We start from the raw sequence: 20,499 nt of genomic DNA, 5'->3' as shown, positions 1-20,499 counted from the left end.
GCCCCTTGCACGAGGCACTGTATTACGCACGTATGAAAAGACAAACCATGCCCTCACTAGCTTACAATTTCAATATGCTAGATGGGTGAAGGGTGGGGAAAGTGGCACAGCATAAAACAGATGATTGGGAATTAATAAATAGAAAGAGTATAGGACTTGACAAGGGTGACACAAGGAGTCAGTGGCAGAGCTGGGAATTGAACCCGCCTCTCCTGAATCCCAGCCCAGTGCCTTAGCCACAAGATCCTCCCTTTTCCCCTTTCATCTCTACTAAAGATGAATTGTGTATTGAAATTGTAACAAGAACATTGTAAAATTCAGGATCTGGCAAACTGAAAAAACTTCCAGGAAATCCATCATTGGCAACCTAGGAAAATCCTCACCTCCTCTCGCCTCACACTCTCTCACTCCTTATCTGCTCCCTCACTCGAAATGGTCAGAAACTTACTGGCATGTATTTTCCCCTCCCTTGTATATTTGGCTATGACTTGTGTTATCATTAACTAACTATATTACGACACACTGGTTCCTGAGTCCACAGCTTGAAGACCTTTGAGTGAAATCCTGGCCCCACTGAAGTCAGTGGGAGGTTTGCCGCTAACTTCAACCAGAGTTTTACCATTTGTGTTTCAATACCCCCATTCCCACTCTAAGAACAGCATAAAGAACCACTGTTCATAGTTAAGGCCTTCAGTCCACCCTTCCCTCACCCAGGTCTCCTGATGTTTTTCAAGGAATATAGTGCATATCACCTGTAACAGATGAAGCACAAAGAGAAGAGGCTGAAAACGCTTTCTGAAGCACATTGCAACATCAGGGTTTTTCTTTTAAATCTTGTGTCTTGGCTGCCATGGAGGTGAGGAAAGAATGCTGGGGTATGTACTTCTCCACAGTGTCCTTACCGGCAGAATTTTTGTAGCAATGGACAGATAAGAGCTAGTAGGCTAAGGCTCAATTTGGATTAGATGGTGTTGATTCTGGGGGAGTGAGGGAAACCTCCAGAGGAGGAGCCAGAAATTGATTTAGAGGATGGTTGGAGTATAGAAGTCCTTAGATCATAGGATGCTCCATGAGTTTCCTCCTTAAGGCTTCCTTCTTTCATGAGACAGACACTAATCCACAGTATTTAAAGGACTTCTCCACCATTACATTGTATAGCTAAGGATGATGATTGAGGTTAAAATGTTTGACACCACTTCTGGTTTCCCAGTGCTTCTTGTCCTTTTTGTGTCTCCCTCTTACGCTGAATAAGCCCCTCAGAGCAAGACCTGTCTGTCTGTGCGTTGTACAGCATCAGGTATATTCTTGGCCTTGATAAATAATCATAAACTTTATTTCAAAAGGATGAAGGGCTGGGACAATGCTGCCAAGGTTTGAATCTGTAATTCTAGATGTTCTAGGGCACCGTTTCTCAAACGGGGGTCCCTGAGGGTACCCGAGGGGGCTACATGGGCCCCGTTGATCAACTCCTCCCCCTTCTTCTATCTCCAGGAGATTTTAGGGGCTAAAATTCCGGCAGTGCAGCGGGGCTAAGACAGGCTTCCTGCCTGCCCTGGCTCTGCCCCACTGTCAGAAGCACCTGGCATGTCACTGTGGCCCCTGGGGGGAGGGCAGGGGGTCTCACGCATTGCCCCTGCCCCGAGCACCGACTCCGCAGCTTCCATTGGCTGGGAACTGCGACTAATGGGAGCTGCAGTGGCAGTGCCTGCAGGCGGGGCAGCGCACGGAGACCCCCTGACCACCACCACCACCCCACCCCGCCTAGGAGCCGCTGCCAGAGGGATGTGACGGTTACTTCAGGCGGCTCCCGAAAGCAAGGGCCACCTGGCTGGAGCCAACACCCTTCACCCCCTCCCACACCCCAACCACCTGCCCCAGCCCAGAGCCTGCACCCCTCCTGCCCCCAAACTCCCTCCCAGAGCCCTCACCCGCTCCTGCACCCCTGCCCCAGCCCAGAGCCCACTCCCTGAACCCCAACCTCCTTCCCCAGCCTGGTGAAAGTGAGCGAGAGTGGGGGAGAACGAGCGATGGAGGGAGGGGGGATAGAGAGAGCAGGGGCGGGAATAGGTGGGGCAAGGGTTAGGCCTTGGGGAAGGCGTGGAAAGGGGGCGGGGCCTGGGGCTGAGCAGAGGGACTTGGGGGTCCACGAAAAAATTTAAATCAAAATGGGGGTTCTCAGATAGCTAAAGTTTGAGAACCCCTGTTCTAGGGATCACATACCACTTACCCCATCCCCTCTGTGCCTCACTTGTGTCTACATGTAAATCCAGTGGAGGGAGAAGTTGAACAGATTGTCCAATGCTCCAGATGAGGTTTATTAGGCAAACCAGTGTTTCTAAAGTGAGTGCCTTCTAATAAATGTTATCTTCAGGGAAATACACCAGCCCCTACATAAGTAGTTAATGTTACTGCCTCAGTGTTGGCTTATAAAACAACTTTATCACGTCTGTGACGATAATGATTAACAAGCTGATTTACAAGGGTGGGGTCACAGAGGCATTTGGCAAATTTACTGTCTTGCAGTGGCAGTTATACAGTATCTGAGTTTTACGTGTTCTCACCTCTGTAACTGAAATACTTAACCCTGGACTGCTCAGAAGTTTTGCAGTCACATGAATGAGAGTGTGCAACTTGGCCTCACTTGTGTGTTTTTAGTGGCTCAGGAAGCTAAACATCTAGTAATACAAGTTCAGAAAATTTGGGATATTCCTGGTTTTCTTACCGATGTTTATTTTCTGATCATTCTTCCACCATGGAATAGTGACAATGGCCCAGATTTTTAAAGGTACTTGGGTGCTGCTGTGCTCACTGTTGCAATGCCTCACTGATTTCAGAACCTTAACCGCAAGTGCCTAAATCCCTTTAAAATTATATTTAGGCTCCTAAATCACTGAGGTGTTGCAACGCCAAGCACAGTGACACCTAAATACCTTGTAAAAATCTGGGCCAGTATGTTTCGAGAGATGACATTACGTGATGTATCATGGTTATTGTCATTGTGTCACACCTCAGCAGGCACGTGTGGCATACATCTAGCATACAGAGACATATAGAGAATTCTGCCCTTAATTCAGGTTGTACGAAGGTTTCCACTGAAGTGCTGCTTTTGTCCTCGCATCCTCATTTTCAAATGTCGTATGTCCTTTTTTAAAAAATCCTTTCTTTTTTTGAAGTTTTCTATTTTAATTTGTATCCTATGGTAACTCAGAAATAATGGCCCACCAAGTCCAAACTAGTTTGATTCAGGAGCCCTTGATGCAATCGAATACAGTGTGACTTTTTCAGACGTTCAGGTGCTTATTTTTTGGAGTTGCTCATCTTGGAAATAGGGATATATGAATTCTCTGGTGGTCTCGTGCAAACTTTATACTGTTTACCAAAAGTCTTGACAATCTTTATGCAGGTCACCAATGATATTGGTGTCATCTGTCCTATGCAAACATCTGGTGTGCTTCACAAAGTTAGCCAAAGGTACACAAGGATTGCTGTACATCTGATAAACCCCACAAGTACAAATCATACATGGACTTCAGTGGAGGTTACAACTCTGGTTCCTGAAATATTCTTTCTTATCTGGCATTGTTAGCAACTTCCTCCCGCGTACCCCCACCCACCCACCCACCCACCCACCCACACACACACACACACACACACACACACACACACACACACTGGGGAAATGTATGAATGCTCTAAGTTTTTTCAGACATCTGACAGTTTTTAGAAAGGGAACCAAAGTGGCATTGATGCAAGGAGCAGGAATTTCTGTGATTCTGGACTTGAGTGTGAGGATGTGTGGATGAAAGGGTATTGAGGCACAAACTGTTAAGCTTTGCAAGTTTTGTCAGCCCCCTTCATGGAGCTTGGTGGTCTCAATTTGCAGGGAGTTTGGCCAATCATTTCTTTTTGTCCACTTCCAGTTTCCAGAGATTCACTCTCCCAGTACATCTCTGTTGAATAAAACCATCTGAGTTGGAGGGTAATTCAGTCTCCATCTTGTCCAATCGATCCTTGGGCTCTCTGTTGAGGTTGCCAATGCAAGGGTGCCAGTTACAATGTCTGTTCTGACTGGAATGTCTGTTCATGGGGAACTAAACTGAGTCTACCAACAGATCACCAAATAGTCACCTACCGCTCATACTTTCAGTCACCAGCCACTGCGGCTAGGCTTGAACCAGTGATCTAGAGGTGAAATGCTCTGCTACTGTTTAGCTGAGCCATCCAGTCCCCTAGTTAATTTTTAATATTAGAAAAATTATTGCAACATTGTGTTCACACTTTTGTAGTGCGGATGGATTGTGCAACCTTCACTCACATAGGTAAGCACTTACTCATACAAGTAGCCTATTGACTTCAAGGGGACTAGGATGTGAGTAACTCCTCATCAGTGTCAGTAAGGGGCTCTTACGGCATATTTCTCTGTTTACAATAAGAATTTGAATTACAACAGATTAAAAGCCTATAGCTGAAAGATATTCAGTGAAGCTGGGCAGGACAATATTTATTATATATATTAGTCTAAAAGGACAAGATAAAGAAGTGAAAACCGGACTAATTCCTGCTATAGAAGAGTCAGGCAGCCATCAAGGGCAGCAGTCGTACTGACAAGCAGTGAAGCTTTCAACAAGTTCACGTTACCATTCATGTTCACATTAATCTGATGTCCACAGGGATTTCAGATTGAACAATAGCCCTTGCTCCCTTTCATCTTCAGCATCCTCCAGGTTTTACAAAGCTTGGTTGCTCCTTACAAATTACATCGAGGCTACTACCTAACCGAATGAACAACGCAACAGAGAGAGAGAGAGAGAATACAGAGAAGAGAGACGTGCTTGAATTACATGTTTTCATAATTTCTTGACTTTGCTGGGGGTGGCTTGTGTGTTTTAAAAGTCACCTAGGACAATTCCTTTGTCCTTTCTGGGCTGGGAAACGTGCCATTTGTTTGGTACAAGAAACAGCATGCATTTTGTTGATCAGAGCTTGTCTACACAGAACGCTAGTGCACAGCAAATCAGGGTGTGAATCTACAGGTACTAGCTTGCCGTTCGAGTGACATCCCATTACTCCTGTAGTTGTCAAGGAGGGTGCTGTAATGTACTATAATCGCACCAATTTTAGAATAGCCATGAGGGGATGGCTCAGTGTCTCCAAAATCATTTACAGATTGACTAATTGGGCCATTTTAGTGAGGGAACTGCTGCGTGTTAGCTGGGACCCCCCTCACCATAAATAAATCCTGACACTCTCAATGTAAAATGCAGTAAGGAAATTGTTTTAAAACATACCTCCACCACGTTTTTTAACACGCTGCAGAGTTTGACTTAAAAGGCAGACTTTTCCTACACCCTCAATCTGTGATCCCCACCACAGGTGAAGTAGAACTTAAACCCCAGCAATGGTTATTTTTTGGTTAAAATTATCTGGGAGATTTTAAAGCTTTTTTCATTATGTGTTGAGACTCTTATATTACATACAGCACCTAGCCCAGTGGGGCACCGATCTCAGTTTGGTGCTACTGTAAAACAAATAACAATTATTATGAGGAGTGTCATGATTTCCAGTCTCCAAGTTCTCCTGCTCCAGTGAGTGGCATGTGGCTTTAAGTTTTAATAATATAGCTTAGCAAGATTTTCTGTCTCATATAAAATCAAGAGGCTCCATTTTTTCCCCTCAAACATAGAAACCAAAAATTACCAGCCGTGGTCACATTACTGTAATGGAATAAATGAGCCCATGGTAAGTATTCTATGAGATGTGAAGAGTCCTTTTTCTTTTCTGTTCTGGTCAGGTTCTTATACCACACATGTCCCCGTGGGGTCTGAGCGCCTTCCAGTAAGGCAACATTTGCTATTTTAAAGAGCTTGATTGATCAGTTAGATGGATTAATGATGGGTTTGGAAAGAAGTGTCCTCCCTCACGCTGCCTTTTTCTCCTAATTATTGTGCTTTTCCTTGCAGTGGGTGTAAATGTTGTCGATTGGCCAAGGGAGGGTGGAAGGGGAGAGCTGAAATAGGTGGATCGTGTGAGCCTTTTTCCAATCCCACAGACCATCACTGGCTGCGGCACTTGAACATGACACTGCAGTTTCCCTGTGCAACACATTGAGTAATAAACAGCTGCACTCGAGCTGTGGTCTTGAGAAACCAACATGAGGCTCTTGCTCGCTCTCCTTTTTCTTTCATATAGTTGTAATTTTTGATCGCTCCGCAAGAAAGCTTCAAAGCAAATTGATGCTGCCTCCTACCCTAGAGTGCCTGAGGAGGAAGAGCTCTTCCTCACCAGTGCACCTACCCAGAGGCCAGGCACAGTGTGGAGTGCAGGGGGTTCAGTTTGCATTGCTGGCCATCTGGATGGCCCCTGAAGAGTTGTTTCTATGCCTGGGGAGGACCAAGGCCAGGGATCTGCCCTCAGTGCACTTGGATGGCTGCGCTGGGGGGAGCACCGGTTTTACAGATGTAGTGAGTGATGCCCCTCCCCATGTGCCCTTGGGCAGGGTATCTCCTCCTCAGTGAGCTCTGGCACCGGTTAAGAACTACAGTCAAACCCTTCTCGAGCACTATGGCAACTGGTCTACAATGCCAGCGCTGGGCTGCTCCCCACCCAATGAAAACCAGACTTGTGGGCTTGTAAGTAACAAGTATGGCCTCAATAGGCTGTCACATCGCAAAACTAAGACGTGTTAGGTTGACATGCAAGCTGGGCTGAATAGAGGCCTAGTGAGTGAATGATCGACACTGGCTCCTGTCGTGGGCACCTCAGTAAAGTGTTCAGGCTTCTAACCTGTGATGAGTGCTGATGGGGCACTCCTGTTTTCACCACAGTCACACAGGCCAGTGCATTAGAGCCCCTCAGGTTTGAAATCTAGGCATCTAGCTGCTTATTTAGGCAGTTGACTTCAGCAGAAGCTGTAATCCCTCAGGCTCCTGATTCAGGGGGCTATCTTTGAACACCTGGTTTGAAACTGTGGGCCACAGTCTCCTTAGTTCGTCTTGGAATGCACAAGCGCTTCTCATTGGTGGCTGGACTTGTGTTTCAGATGTCCCTTACCTGCTCTGAAAATGGGCCATATCCTTTCCACCTGCACTCACCAGGTTTTCCGTGGAGGGGCACTGAGAGGACGCACCCTCCACTAGGATGCAATGAAAGAAAACTTTAGCTACCTCATGTCTTAACACTAAAAGCGTCTACTGAAATATGGCTGCGTTGTTGCAGCACAAGATGAACATGACTCAAACATATAACCAAGGGACCACGGTCTTCTGTCTTGAGGAAAACAGGCTGGTTCCCCTGGGAAGGACTCTGTGGCTCCTCTTTCTTTCTGCTTTTAAGCCCTCGGGCTTGATCACCCCCCCCCTTTCTGTAGGGGACTGAGAGGAAACAAAGTCTGCTATATCCCTATCTGACTAGGTTCATTTAACACACCTCCTCCTTTCCCCATCTATATGTTTTCATAAGGCTCAGGATCTGTTTTCAGCATATATTTGCAGGACTTTCATCCTGGGACTCGGTCTTCCTAGTGCTGAAATGTCTAAAAATCGACGTCTTGGGCCTCAGTCTCTCTCTAGAGAGTGCTTGGTTACAGGTCCCATGCTCCCTTTCCCTCAGCCATAAGATGCCCATTGCAGAGGCATTATGGTGAAACTGTTTTCTGGGACCCATAGTTAAAAATCCACAGATTGCAGGGCCAGATGGAGATCAGTATTGCATTCTCATGAGATACAAACATTAAAATGAAAAAATTGCAAGGAAATGTCCTATCCACTGATCAGCAATGGTCTGTGATGAAGTGAAATGACCCTGAATTTGCAGACACTAAAAATGGCGATAATGTCAGTTTGATGTTGCGTTTTGTCCTCATCCTCAAATGCCGTAAAAGAAGCTATTATTCATATTACAGATTGGGGTGCGTGTTGCTTTTGAAAAGTGGATCTTCATTGCAGTAACATGTATACACACCAGAATTATCAGTCAAGCCAATACACTGCTCTGATAAAAAATGTTTCATGGAAAATATACATCAACTGTCCTCACCGTTCTGGCCATCTAGGCTTTCTCACGGAGACCATGCAAGTCTTTGTGGACAGAACTGGTTTGCCATTAGGTGATGCACATTGTACATCTGAGTTTAATCCCCAGCTCTGCCATAGTCTTCCTGTGTGATATCAGTCAAGTCACATACTGACTCTCTGCCTCAATACTCCATCTGTAGAATGAAAATACTTCCTTTCTCCCTCCCTTTGCCCGTCTTGTCTATTAAGACAGAAAGCTTTTTAGGGAAGTTACTGATTTTTACTGTATGTTTGCACAGCTCCTAGCGCATTGGGGCCATGAATTCAATAGAGGACACTGAGTTACATTGGAATACACATTAATCATAGTAATTTGCAATGCATTAGTAAAACCCAAATTTTGCATTTCTCTGGGTGTCCTGTCTAGTCTAAGTCTATCTTGTGTAGATTGTAAGCTCTCTGGAGCAGAACACTGTATTTTGTGTCTTGTGTAGACCTGAGTCTGTTGTCAGTGCTTACTAAATACAAAAAAATAGAATATAAAATTGAAGTCTTAAGTCACAAGGCCAGCTGTATAACGATTACCAAAAGTGATATGGGTATTGAGTAAAACCTAGATGGACTGTCTGCATGAAGTTAACATAAGATGAAAGATTAAATGGCTATAGGATTGGCATTTTGATCTGAACTTTTTTGTCCTACCTCAAATGTGAATTAGGAAGGACTAAAAGAGTCCAGTTATCCAGATATTGGCTGGAATGTTGACCCAAAAATGGCAATACTGGGTCAGACCAGTGGTCCACCTAGCTCAGTTCCCTATCTGTGAGTGTGACCAGTACCAGATGCTTCAGAGGGAATGAACAGAACTGGGCAACTGATCAAGTGATCCATCCCCTATTGTCCAGGCCCAGCTTCTGTCACTTGGAGGTTTAGGGACACCTGGAGCATGGGGTTGTGTTCCTGGCCATCTTGGCTAATAGCTATTGATGGACCTATCCTCCACCAACTTGGCTAATTCTTTTTAGAACCCATTTATTCTTTTGGCCTTCACAACATCCCATAGCAGCAAGTTCCACCGGCTGACTGTGCATTGTGTGAAGAAGCACTTCCTTTTGTTTGTTCTAAACCTGCTGTGTATTAATTTCATCTGGTGACCCTTAGTTCTTGTGCTATGTGAAGGAGTAAATAACACTTCCTTATTCACTTTCTCCACACTAGGCATGATTTATAGACCCCTGTCATATCCCCCTTCAGTCGGGTCTTTCCTAAACAGATCAGTCCCAGTCCTTTTAATCTCTCCTCTTAAGGAAGCTGTCCCATCGCCCTCATCATTCTTGTTGTCCCTCTCTGCACCTTTTCCAATGCTAAAGTAATCTTTTTTGGGATGTGTGACCAGACATGCACACAGTATTCAAAGTGTGGGCGTACCAGAGCTTTATGATATCGTCTGATTTATTAGCTATCCCGTTCCTGACCCTGGTACTTCACACTGCGTCACCCTAACTACATTGATCTAAGTGCTACGCTTCTCGCGGAGCTGTAGTTATTAGGTCGGTGTAGTAGGCAACTTACATCAGCGGGAGCAACATTGTACTGTAGACACTTACAGAGTTAGGCTGACATTAGCTGCCTTACGTCAACCTAACGCTGTAGTGTAGACCAGCGTAACTATCCAGGTGGCATCGCTCAACCTCTGAAAAGCATATAGAAGTTAGTGCAGTGCTGTATGAAGCAACAGCTGTATCTTGCCCATAGCACCAAGCACTTGCTACACCCTGTTCTGTGTGCTGGATCAGTCCTTAGATCCCTAGGAGTATTGCAAAGGATCTTTTCCTGTTCAAAGGGGTGCTGTTGGGTGAGTGCCCGTGTAGCGTAATGGGTTAATGTTAAAACCAAGCCTCGCTTTACTGATGTGTAATTTGCAGCATGTGCCGTCAGGGGCTACAACATTATCCGTGCCTTCCTGTTAGAAAAATGCCTGTAAGTTATTGCCTTTGCTGAAGCTGTGTGTGTACATTCCATGCGGCGGAGTTGGAAGAGCCTTTCTTTGGGGGGGTTGCTGCCGCTCCCGGAGAGTTAACGCTCTTTGAGGTGCAGAAATTGAAGCATTTCCACAGGCTTGGAGAGGGAGCAGGGAGTGAATGAATCATGGAGAAGTGTTCTTTAAATGACAAAGACGAAACTCCGGGCCCTGCTTTCTCCTCACAGGTTACTTGCATTCTGACACGGACCTGATTTCTTTTTGTTTTAATATTTAAACAAGAGTCCTTCAAATATACATAATAACTCCCTCCCCCCATTTAGCCAGTCCTCTTAGTCTGTTGGTCCCAATTATGGTTTTCTGGCCAAGGTTTTCTGACTGGTGATTGGGGGCAACTCAGCTGCTCAGTGCCCCATGTAAAAGAGGCCTGACTTTCAGGCCGTGCTCAGCACCCACCCTGAAATTCAGGTCCCATTAAGGTGGCTCGGGTTGGGACCCAAAAAATACCTGAGGCACCCCAAAATCACTAGCCATCTTTGAAACTCTAGACAAGACGTTTAAGCAACACAGCGGCTGTGTCTCACGCTTCTTGGATGCCTCTAAACTTCCGTCCTCCACCCCCCCACCCCACCCCGCTTGATTTGGACTTTTGACCCTCTTGAGTTTGAAAGCAAAAGATCTTACTTTCGTTCTAACACTGCAGCATTAACTTGTTGCTCCTCAGGTTTGGATCTTCCTATAAGGTTAGTGTCAGTGCCTTGAACCAAGCCTTCATGTTCCGTTACATGCAGTGACCTTTCTGAATTGTTTATGTTCCTCTATAAGGGATCTTCCTATGCCAGGATGCAATAGGAACGTCATTTTCCCCTCAAACATGAGCAGATGTCCTATCTGTAATGCTAGCAATAACATCGCCGCTTCCTGTTCTCGCAGATGTTCTCAACAGTGCAGAGCTTTGGCAAGGAGGGGACACTTCCATTCAGTGGCATCCATTAAATTTCCTTTCCTGCTCATGTTCTCCCAGTGATGGTGATGGGAAGGGTGGTGGGATAGAATGGGCCTTAAGAAATAACACTGCTAGACAGAGATGAAGAATGCTACTGGGATTTGTATTCACCAGCTTTGCTTTCAGAGTAACAGCCGTGTTAGTCTGTATTCGCAAAAAGAAAAGGAGTACTTGCTTTGAGCTTCACCTTGGCCACATTGGCTTTGTATCAACTTGAAATATCCAGTGAAACTCAAGTGGTATGAAACCATGTGATTTAAAACCGTTGGGCAAAATGTGTTGAAAATCCATGTGAGCCCAACCTGGCAAGTTAGGCACACTTTTAAATATGATCCTTCATCTATTTGGGAGCTGGGGGCATCTTTAGCATACTCCTTTAAAAAACAGTTGTGATGTTCCTATTAACTGTAGGTCAGTGTGAAATCCTACGACACATTTCTACCAGTAGTCTAGCAGGCTGCCATTCACACCATGGGAAGAGAGGGGAGGAAAGGTATCATATAAGGGCCCTGTGCTTTGCTCATTACTCCCTACACTAGCAGAATTTCTTAAAGTTCATGAAATTTTGTCTGAAGAAGTATTTTGCCTGAAGCGCCCTTACTGAAAGGTTGTCACTGAATCAGAAATTTAGAGGAGTGGTGTGGCTAGGGGCTTAATCTACATGACAGTTTTTTCACACCAATAAGAGAGTGCAAATCACTTCTGATTGCCTTACACTATTGTCTGATAGTGGATTGATGTGGGTCTTTTTGACTGGAGAACTGGTCACTTAAGGGGAAACTGGCATTTCCTTTGAATAATTTATTTTAGAATTCATCTAGTTGTAGAAAAGAATAAATACAATGTTGGAATGGTTATCGATGTACCAAAAAATCACCTCTGTTAGAATTAGAAACCTCCATTTGATCAATGGGAAAAACAGATTTGGATGCAGAGTTGTGTTTCGTGATAAAAGTGAATGAAGAGAAAATTTGGATTTTAAAACATCATTGGAGGTTGGGCCAAAAAAATATGAATAAAAAGTAACAGTAAAGGAAAAGAATTTAAGGTAGTTTCACAGATCTTTCTGCATTTGTGTTTATATGAAAGAATGAAACTCTTCTTAGGCTTGTCTACACGGTGGGGTAGTGTGCTCTGTGGGGGTGTGGTTTCTAAAGGCACTACACATTGCACATTAATTGGTCTGTGTGACCGCCACTGGTGTGCACTAAAAGTTCCCTAGTGCACTTTAACAAGGGCACTAGGAAATTATTAGTGTCCACCAGCAGAGCCTGCCCAGACCAGTTAGTGCATTTTAGAAATCACACCCCCTAGAGCGCATTCCCCCGTGGTGTAGACAAACCCCTATCTTATCCCATCGTGCCTTGGTATTTGAACATATGTAGTACAAAGAATGATCCACTATTCAGTAATGTTGTTGCCATATATACGCTTAACGGGGGAGCGATCACATGAATTTTCCACTTTTTACCATTGTCAGTTCTGCACAGATTTGACCATTAATATTACTTTGACCATACTTGTGATTTTCATGCAGGTATAAATGAGAATTATATTCAGATTATTTCAAGTTTCAGAGTAGCAGCTGTGTTAGTCTGTATCTGCAAAAAGAACAGGAGGACTTGTGGCACCTTAGAGACTAACAAATTTATTAGAGCATAAGCTTTCATGGGCTACAACTCACTTCATCGGATGCATAGAATGGAACATATAATAAGAAGATATATCATATATATATATATATATATGTATATATCTACATACAGAGAAGGTAGAAGTTGCCATACAAACTGTAAGAGGCTAGTTAATTAAGATGAGCTATTACCAGCAGGAGAAAAAAACTTTTGTAGTGATAATCAAGATGGCCCATTTAGACAGTTGACAAGAAGGTGTGAGGATACTTAACATGGGGAAATAGATTCAATATGTGTAATGACCCAGCCACTCCCAGTCTCTATTCAAACCCAAGTTAATGGTATCTAGTTTGCATATTAATTCAAGCTCAGCAATTTCTCCTTGGAGTGTGTTTTTGAAGCTTTTCTGTTGCAAAATTGCCACCCTTAAGTCTTTTACTGAGTGGCCAGAGAGGTTGAAGTGTTCTCTTCTTATTTCTTATTTCCAGATTATTTCAGCTGGCTGTGAGTAGACACTTCCCTGTCTTAATGAAAGTGAGACAAACCTGTCACTGTTTCAAGGAATCCTGCTCCTTTATGGGTTTGTTAATGTCATTGTTTTCTTCTTCCAGGTCATTGAAGGAAAATTGGCTCCTTTCTTGGGGAAGGTAATCAAGTTTGCCACCTCTCATGTGTACAGCTGCAGCCTTTGTAGCCAAAAGGGCTTCATCTGTGAGATTTGTAACAATGGAGAGATCCTTTACCCCTTTGAGGATATTTCAACAAGCAGGTACAGTATGCTTCCTTTCATATGTTTTACCTGTATGTCTTATCCTCTCAAATTCCAGGTCAAATGACATTCCATTTCAGCGCTTGTGGGGAGTGGGCCTCACTAGTTCGAAGTTAAGGATGTCTGCCCTGGACTTGTGTTCCGGAGAGGCCATCCCTGAGCCTGCATGCAGATAGATGGAGAAGGGCCACTTTGTCATTTATCTGGTTCAAAAGGACCTAAAGCCCCATTTCACATAGCTCTCAAACACCTGTAGATCCCACTGCTAACGCTCAAAAGGATAGAGGTGCCCAGGGGCTGCTTTGCAGCAGGAATACTTGAAATCTCCCTGTGGCTAAATACAACTGAGTTTGCACAGGGCCCTACAAATCCAAAGCTGAGGTTGACTTTTTAGGTCTTTCTTGCCTTCGATTTCACTGGACCTATGGAAGAATGTACCCATGTGTTATTAGATAATAATCACCTCTTCTGAGTTACAGCCGCTCCCTTACTGTGGGGTAAGGATATAACTGATACTCTATTGTCCGTGTGTGTATACATAGATTTATATTGACATCCACGTGTACACATATGCACACACACAGACAGAAGTCATCTCACCCACCCACCACTAAAATATAGCTGCCTCTAGGTGAGAATACAACAGCTGTTTAATAACAGTCTGGGAACAGGAAGTGAGGATGGATAGTGTATCCAGTTGAAATCACATGGACAATCTAACAAGGCTCAATGCAGTAACCCAAACTGGAATTTGACCAGAACACTGGAGCAATGTTCTTACTTTTTCAAGAAGTTTCTTGGGTTTAGAACAATCACAAGAAGTAAAGACCTTGAATTTCTTATCCATCAAGGCAATGACACCTCCGGCAGTACAATCTGTCCTTTGCAAATACACCGTCATCTTAATTTATTGTCAGGTTGCATTAGTAGAATTAAAGCAACAAAAGTTAGAGGAGCCTACTCTGGGGACGATCAGGATCAGCTTGTTAAAAATTCAGCGTTGAGTTGACAAAGATCTCTGTGTCAGGAGTGGCCAAGGCCAGCCTGTTGGGGGTTTCAGGCTGACATGTCTTTCAAAGAGTATTTGCACATTCTTTCTCTGAATTCACATTCCAAGAAATGTGGAGACAAAGCGTGGGACATAAATTAAACAAGGTGTGCAGTTTTGTTTTATAAATGGTGTGCAAGAAAAATGTATCTGGACGGAGAAGTTGGAAAGGGAAAGACTTAGATGAAATGGCATAAGAAGACTGTTAAGACCGTACTAAACAATTAAAGATATCCACAAAGCATGATGAGAACAGAAAAATAAGTAGTGAAATAGTCAGGTAGTGAAGCTTAATTGAAGTGTGTATGTGTACACAATTTGCCTGTTGAATGTTTGATTGGCCACCAAAGCCCTGGCGTTTGTAGTGTCAACAGCCTGGCAACTGAAACCAGAGACTGCGTACCTCACACTTGCAGAATTTAAAACTTTCCTGAAACAGGTAGCATTTCTCAAAGGGCTAGTGAAAGCGAAGTGAAACAGCTCCTCTCTCTATTTGTACATGCAGAGGTCAGCAGTTATTTTTGTTCAAGTGGCACAATGCAACAAATGCAAAATAATTATTGAAGTCGTGCCCGCCAAAGGAAGCTTTCTTCAGTAACAGGTTTAATTATAAAAAGAAAAGGAGGACTTGTGGCACCTTAGAGACTAAAAAATTTATTTGAGCATAAGCTTCCGTGAGCTACAGCTCACTTCATCGGATGCATTCAGTGGAAAGTACAGTGGGGAGATTTATATACACAGAGAACATGAAACAATGGGTGTTATCATACACACTGTAAGGAGAGTGATCACTTAAGATGAGCTAATACTGGCGGGGGGGGGGGAAGAGAACGTTTTGTAGTGATAATCAAGGTGGGCCATTTCCAGCTGTTGACAAGAACATCTGAGGAACAGTGGGGGGTGGGGGAGGGGGGAATAAACATGGGGAAACAGTTTTACTTTGTGTAATGACCCATCCACTCCCAGTCTCTATTCAAGCCTAAATTAATTGTATCCAGTGTGCAAATTAATTCCAATTCAGCAGTCTCTCATTGGAGTCTGTTTTTGAAGTCTTTTTGTTGTAATATTGCGACTTTTAGGTCTGTAATCAAGTGACCAGAGAGATTGAAGTGTTCTCCGACTGGTTTTTTAATGTTATAATTCTTGACATCTGATTTGTGTCCATTTATTCTTTTACGTAGAGACTGTCCAGTTTGACCAATGTACATGGCCGAGAGGCATTGCTGGCACATGATGGCATATATCACATTGGTAGATGTGCAGGTGAATGAGCCTCTGATAGTGTGGCTGATGTGATTAGGTCCTATGATGGTGTCCCCTGAATAGATATGTGGACACAGTTGGCAACGGGCTTTGTTGCAAGGATAGGTTCCTGGGTTAGTGTTTTTGTTGTGTGGTGTGTGGTTGCTGGTGTGTATTTGCTTCAGGTTGGGGGACTGTCTGTAAGCAAGGACTGGCCTGTCTCCCAAGATCTGTGAGAGTGATGGGTCGTCCTTCAGGATAGGTTGTAGATCCTTGATGATGCACTGGAGAGGTTTTAGTTGGGGGCTGAAGGTGATGGCTAGTGGCGTTCTGTTATTTTCTTTGTTGGGCCTGTCCTGTAGTAGGTGACTTCTGGGTACTCTTCTGGCTCTGTCAATCTGTTTCTTCACTTCAGCAGGTGGGTATTGTAGTTGTAAGAATGCTTGATAGAGATCTTGTAGGTGTTTGTCTCTGTCTGAGGGGTTGGAGCAAATGCGGTTGTATCTTAGAGCTTGGCTGTAGACAATGGATCGTGTGGTGTGATCTGGGTGAAAGCTGGAGCATGTAGGTAGGCATAGCGGTCAGTAGGTTTCCGGTATAGGGTGGTGTTTATGTGACCATCGCTTATTAGCACCGTAGTGTCCAGGAAGTGGATCTCTTGTGTGGACTGGTCCAGGCTGAGGTTGATGGTGGGATGGAAATTGTTGAAATCATGGTGGAATTCCCCAAGGGCTTCTTTTCCATGGGTCCAGATGATGAAGATGTCATCATTGTAGTGCAAATAGAGTAGGGGCATTAGGAGGCGAGAGCTGAGGAAGCGTTGTTCTAAGTCAACCATAAAAATGTTGGCATACTGTGGGGCCATGCGGGTACCCATAGCAGTGCCAGTGGTTTGAAGGTATACATTGTCCCCAAATGTGAAATAGTTATGGGTGAGGACAAAGTCACAAAGTTCAGCCACCAGGTTTGCTGTGACTTTATTGGGGATACTGTTCCTGACGGCTTGTAGTCCATCTTTGTATGGAATGTTGGTGTAGAGGGCTTCTACATCCATAGTGGCCAGAATGCTGTTTTCAGGAAGATCACCGATGGATTGTAGTTTCCTCAGGAAGTCAGTGGTGTCTCGAAGATAGCTGGGAGTGCTGGTAGCGTAGGGCCTGAGGAGGGAGTCTACATAGCCAGACAATCCTGCTGTCAGGGTGCCAATGCCTGAGATGATGGGGCATCCAGGATTTCCAGGTTTATGGATCTTGGGTAGTAGATAGAATACCCAAGGTCAGGGTTCCAGGGATGTGTCTGTGTGGATTTGTTCTTGTGCTTTTTCAGGGAGTTTCTTGAGCAAATGGTGTAGTTTCTTTTGGTAACCCTCAGTGAGATCAGAGGGTAATGGCTTGTAGAAAGTGGTGTTGGAGAGCTGCCTAGCAGCCTCTTATTCATATTCCGACCTATTCATGATGACGACAGCACCTCCTTTGTCAGCCTTTTTGATTATGATGTCAGAGTTCTTTCTGAGGCTGTGGATGGCATTGTGTTCTGCATGGCTGAGGTTATGGGGCAAGTGATGCTGCTTTTCCACAATTTCAGCTCGTGCATGTCGGCGGAAGCACTCTATGTAGAAGTCCAGTCTGCTGTTTCGACCTTCAGGAGGAGTCCACCTAGAATCCTTCTTTTTGTAGTGTTGGTAGGAAGGTCTCTGTGGATTAGTATGTTGTTCAGGGGTGTGTTGGAAATATTCCTTGAGTTGGAGACGTCGAAAATAGGATTCTAGGTCACCACAGAACTGTATCAAGTTCATGGGGGTGGAGGGGCAGAAGGAGAGGCCCCGAGATAGGACAGATTCTTCTGCTGGGCTAAGAGTATAGTTGGATAGATTAACAATATTGCTGGGTGGGTTAAGGGAACCATTGCTGTGGCCCCTTGTGGCATGCAGTAGTTTAGATAGTTTAGTGTCCTTTTTCTTTTGTAGAGAAGCTGTAAATGGCTTGTCTAGTTTTTGTAAAGTCCAGTCATGAGGAAGTTTGTGTGCAAGGTTGTTTTTTTATGAGAGTATCCAGTTTTGAGAGCTCATTCTTAATCTTTGAAGGGTCTCCAACGTTGCTCTCCTTTTTTAGCTGTTCATTTCTTTTGTTCCCCTCCCTCCTCTTCGTTTGCTAATCCTTGCTTTTATCCCCATCCGTCCCCAGCCTCACCGCTTTCCCTCCTCACTAGTTTTTTCCCTCTCCTTGCCAATACCCCATTCTGCCTTGCAGCAGAGCAGGAAAGAGAAACTAACCAGATCCTTTCAATTTAATGTTCCTGCTCTATTCCATCTGCAACCAGAGGCAAGTGACATTGACAAGTGAGCTTGTATATTTCACTTGGTGCTCCACCAGCACATGGGGAGCAGAGGGAAAAGCAGAAACTTTCATATATGCCACTGTCTGACACACATGACAAAGATTGCTGATCTAGCCTCTCATCATGGTGATAGGCATAATATAAGGACCTACACAGATAGATAGAAATAGTTACAATACACAGAATAAACTATACCTGTGAGAAGAGAAAACCAGAACAAGATTCAGAGAACTTGGATGCTCTTACTCATCTAAACCTGAAGACATGACTTGTGCTGTACTTTTTACTGGAATATAAAACAACAGGCCTCTTAAACAACTATTGGTGCAAATTTAGGGCAGGTCTATTCTACGGGGTTAAGTCGATATATATTATGCAATTCCAGCTACGTGAATAAAGTAGCTGGAGTCGACGTTGCTTAGGTCAACTTGCTGCGGTGTCTACACTGCGCTGGGTTGACGGGAGAAACTCTCCCATTGACTTACCTTATGCTTCTCGTTCCGGTGGAGTACGGAGTCGATGGGAGAGTGATCAGCGGTTGATTTAGCGGGTCTTAACTAGACCCTCTAAATCAACCCCTGGTGGATCGATCGCCGCAATGTCAATCCACTGGTAAGTGGAGACAAGCCCTTAGATTTGTAACTTAGATGTTCTGTTACAAGGTTCACAAGACTATAATTAGGTTTCAGTTGCAGTTTTCACTTTCAGTTGCACTTTTCTGGGATTCACTCATTTTCTCATATTCTTGCCCCCAAGTGTTGCAACTCATGGTACCTATGATCATCTAGACTCTTTGGTGCCATGCTATAGATGTGAAGATAAGAAGAGAATGGCAGCTTTAACTCAGAAGCCTAATTTTCTTTGGTGTTGCTTGTCGGTTTTTGAGTATGCAACTGGTTTTACTAGCAAATTGAACTGGATTCTTCACGTTCAGAAAGAGGCGCATGGCAACTTTTGCGGCCATCATCAGTGGCATGTGGAAGAAAAGGAAGTATTTGGGGCTGGCTGAAAACGTGGTCACCAGTGTCCCAGAGGACCAAATTCTGCTCTCAGCTGTCCCAGCACATACCCACTGAAATCAATGGGATTGCACTGGTGTAACCCAGAACAGAATTTGGACCTTAGTATTGTTTTAGCTTCTTTTTATTAAATTTAGGGTAGAAAACAAGTAATAAACTGATCTGCAGTTGATGGCAAAAATAAGTTGTTCTTTGTTCAGTGACCCCTTCATTAAATGGTTGAAAGGCAAAGTGAGTTTGTGTGTCCTGATTTGGGTATGGAGTTGTTTTTGCCACAGCCTGGCCTTTCTGCTTCCTACTAAATAGCTCACACACTTTGGAGGGACCAGAGTAACAGCTGTCATCTCGCTCCGCAGTTCTCAACGCGGGGTCTGAGGCCCCCTGGGGGCCACAAGCAGGTTTCAGGGGGGTCCCCCAAGCGGAGCCACTGGAGCCCAGAGCAGAAAGCCGAAATCCCACTGCCCCGAGCCCCGCTCTCCAGGGCTGGAGCCGAAACCTGAGCAACTTAGCTTCGCAGGGCCCCATGTGGCATGGGGACCCGGACAATTGCCCTGCTTTCTGCCCCCTAATGCCGGCTCTGGGTTTTATACAGTGGGGGTGGAACAATTTGTATAGTGGAGGTGAGAGCCATTGAACCCTGTATATGATGGAAGCCACTTCAAGCCAGGGGATGCGGCTGCATCCTCGTCCTGGCACCTATGCTCTTATATGCAGAAAAACAGCCGTTGTGGCACAGCTGGGCCGTGGAGTTTCTATAGCATGTTGTGGGGGCCTCAGAAAGAAAAAGGTTGAGACCCCCTAGTCTAGCTCAGTGAGTCCCAACCTTCCAGACTGCTGCAGCCCATTCAGGGGTCTGCTCTGTCTTGCGTACCCCCAAGTTTCATCCCCCTAAAACTACTTGCTGACAGCATCAGACATAAAAATACAAAAGCGTCACCCCACATTATTACCAAAAAATTGCTGACGTTTGAATTTTTACCACAGAATTATACAATAAATCAATTGGAATATAACTATTGTGCTTACATTTTAGTATATAGTATACAGAGCAGTATAAACAGGTCATGGTATGAAACTGTAGTTTGTACTGACTTTAGTAGTGCTTTTTATATAGCCTGTTCTAAAACTAGGCAAATATCTAGATGAGCTGATGTACCCCCTGGAAGACCTCTGCGTACCCCCAGGGGCACACGTACCCCTGGTTGAGAACCACTGATCCGGCCTTTTCAGACCCAGCTAGACTTCAGCTTTCGAGGGCCGTAAACGTATGCAGAGTCTCATGTCAGCTGAGGCAGAGGAAAGTCTCATTCCAAAATATTCTCCTTTGTTTTGAGTTGGAATTTGTGAAGGATGGGCCCTTGTTTAGACAGAGGTATCTAAGAAAGAAAGGGGGAAGCACAAGGGACCCCTTTTAAAGGACTGGTGTTTCTCTTTGCTCCGCTTGTTTGCTC

The 20,499-nt window shown here is 44.5% G+C and overlaps 1 protein-coding gene across 1 annotated transcript in view; it reads left to right on the top strand.

Annotated features, from left to right (window-relative positions):
- Positions 1-20,499, top strand: part of PLEKHM3 (pleckstrin homology domain containing M3) — a 125,836-nt gene that overhangs the window by 89,324 nt on the left and 16,013 nt on the right. Inside the window, exon 7 of the mRNA XM_084643322.1 lies at positions 13,245-13,402. Within this exon, the coding sequence (XP_084499448.1) occupies positions 13,245-13,402 (158 nt within the window). The remainder of the gene's footprint in view (positions 1-13,244; positions 13,403-20,499) is intronic.

The sequence above is a fragment of the Lepidochelys olivacea genome, assembly GCF_965140295.1.
Source record: "Lepidochelys olivacea isolate rLepOli2 genome assembly, chromosome: 11".
Classification (NCBI taxonomy): domain Eukaryota; kingdom Metazoa; phylum Chordata; order Testudines; family Cheloniidae; genus Lepidochelys; species Lepidochelys olivacea.
This window is presented reverse-complemented; position numbering and strand designations above follow the sequence as displayed.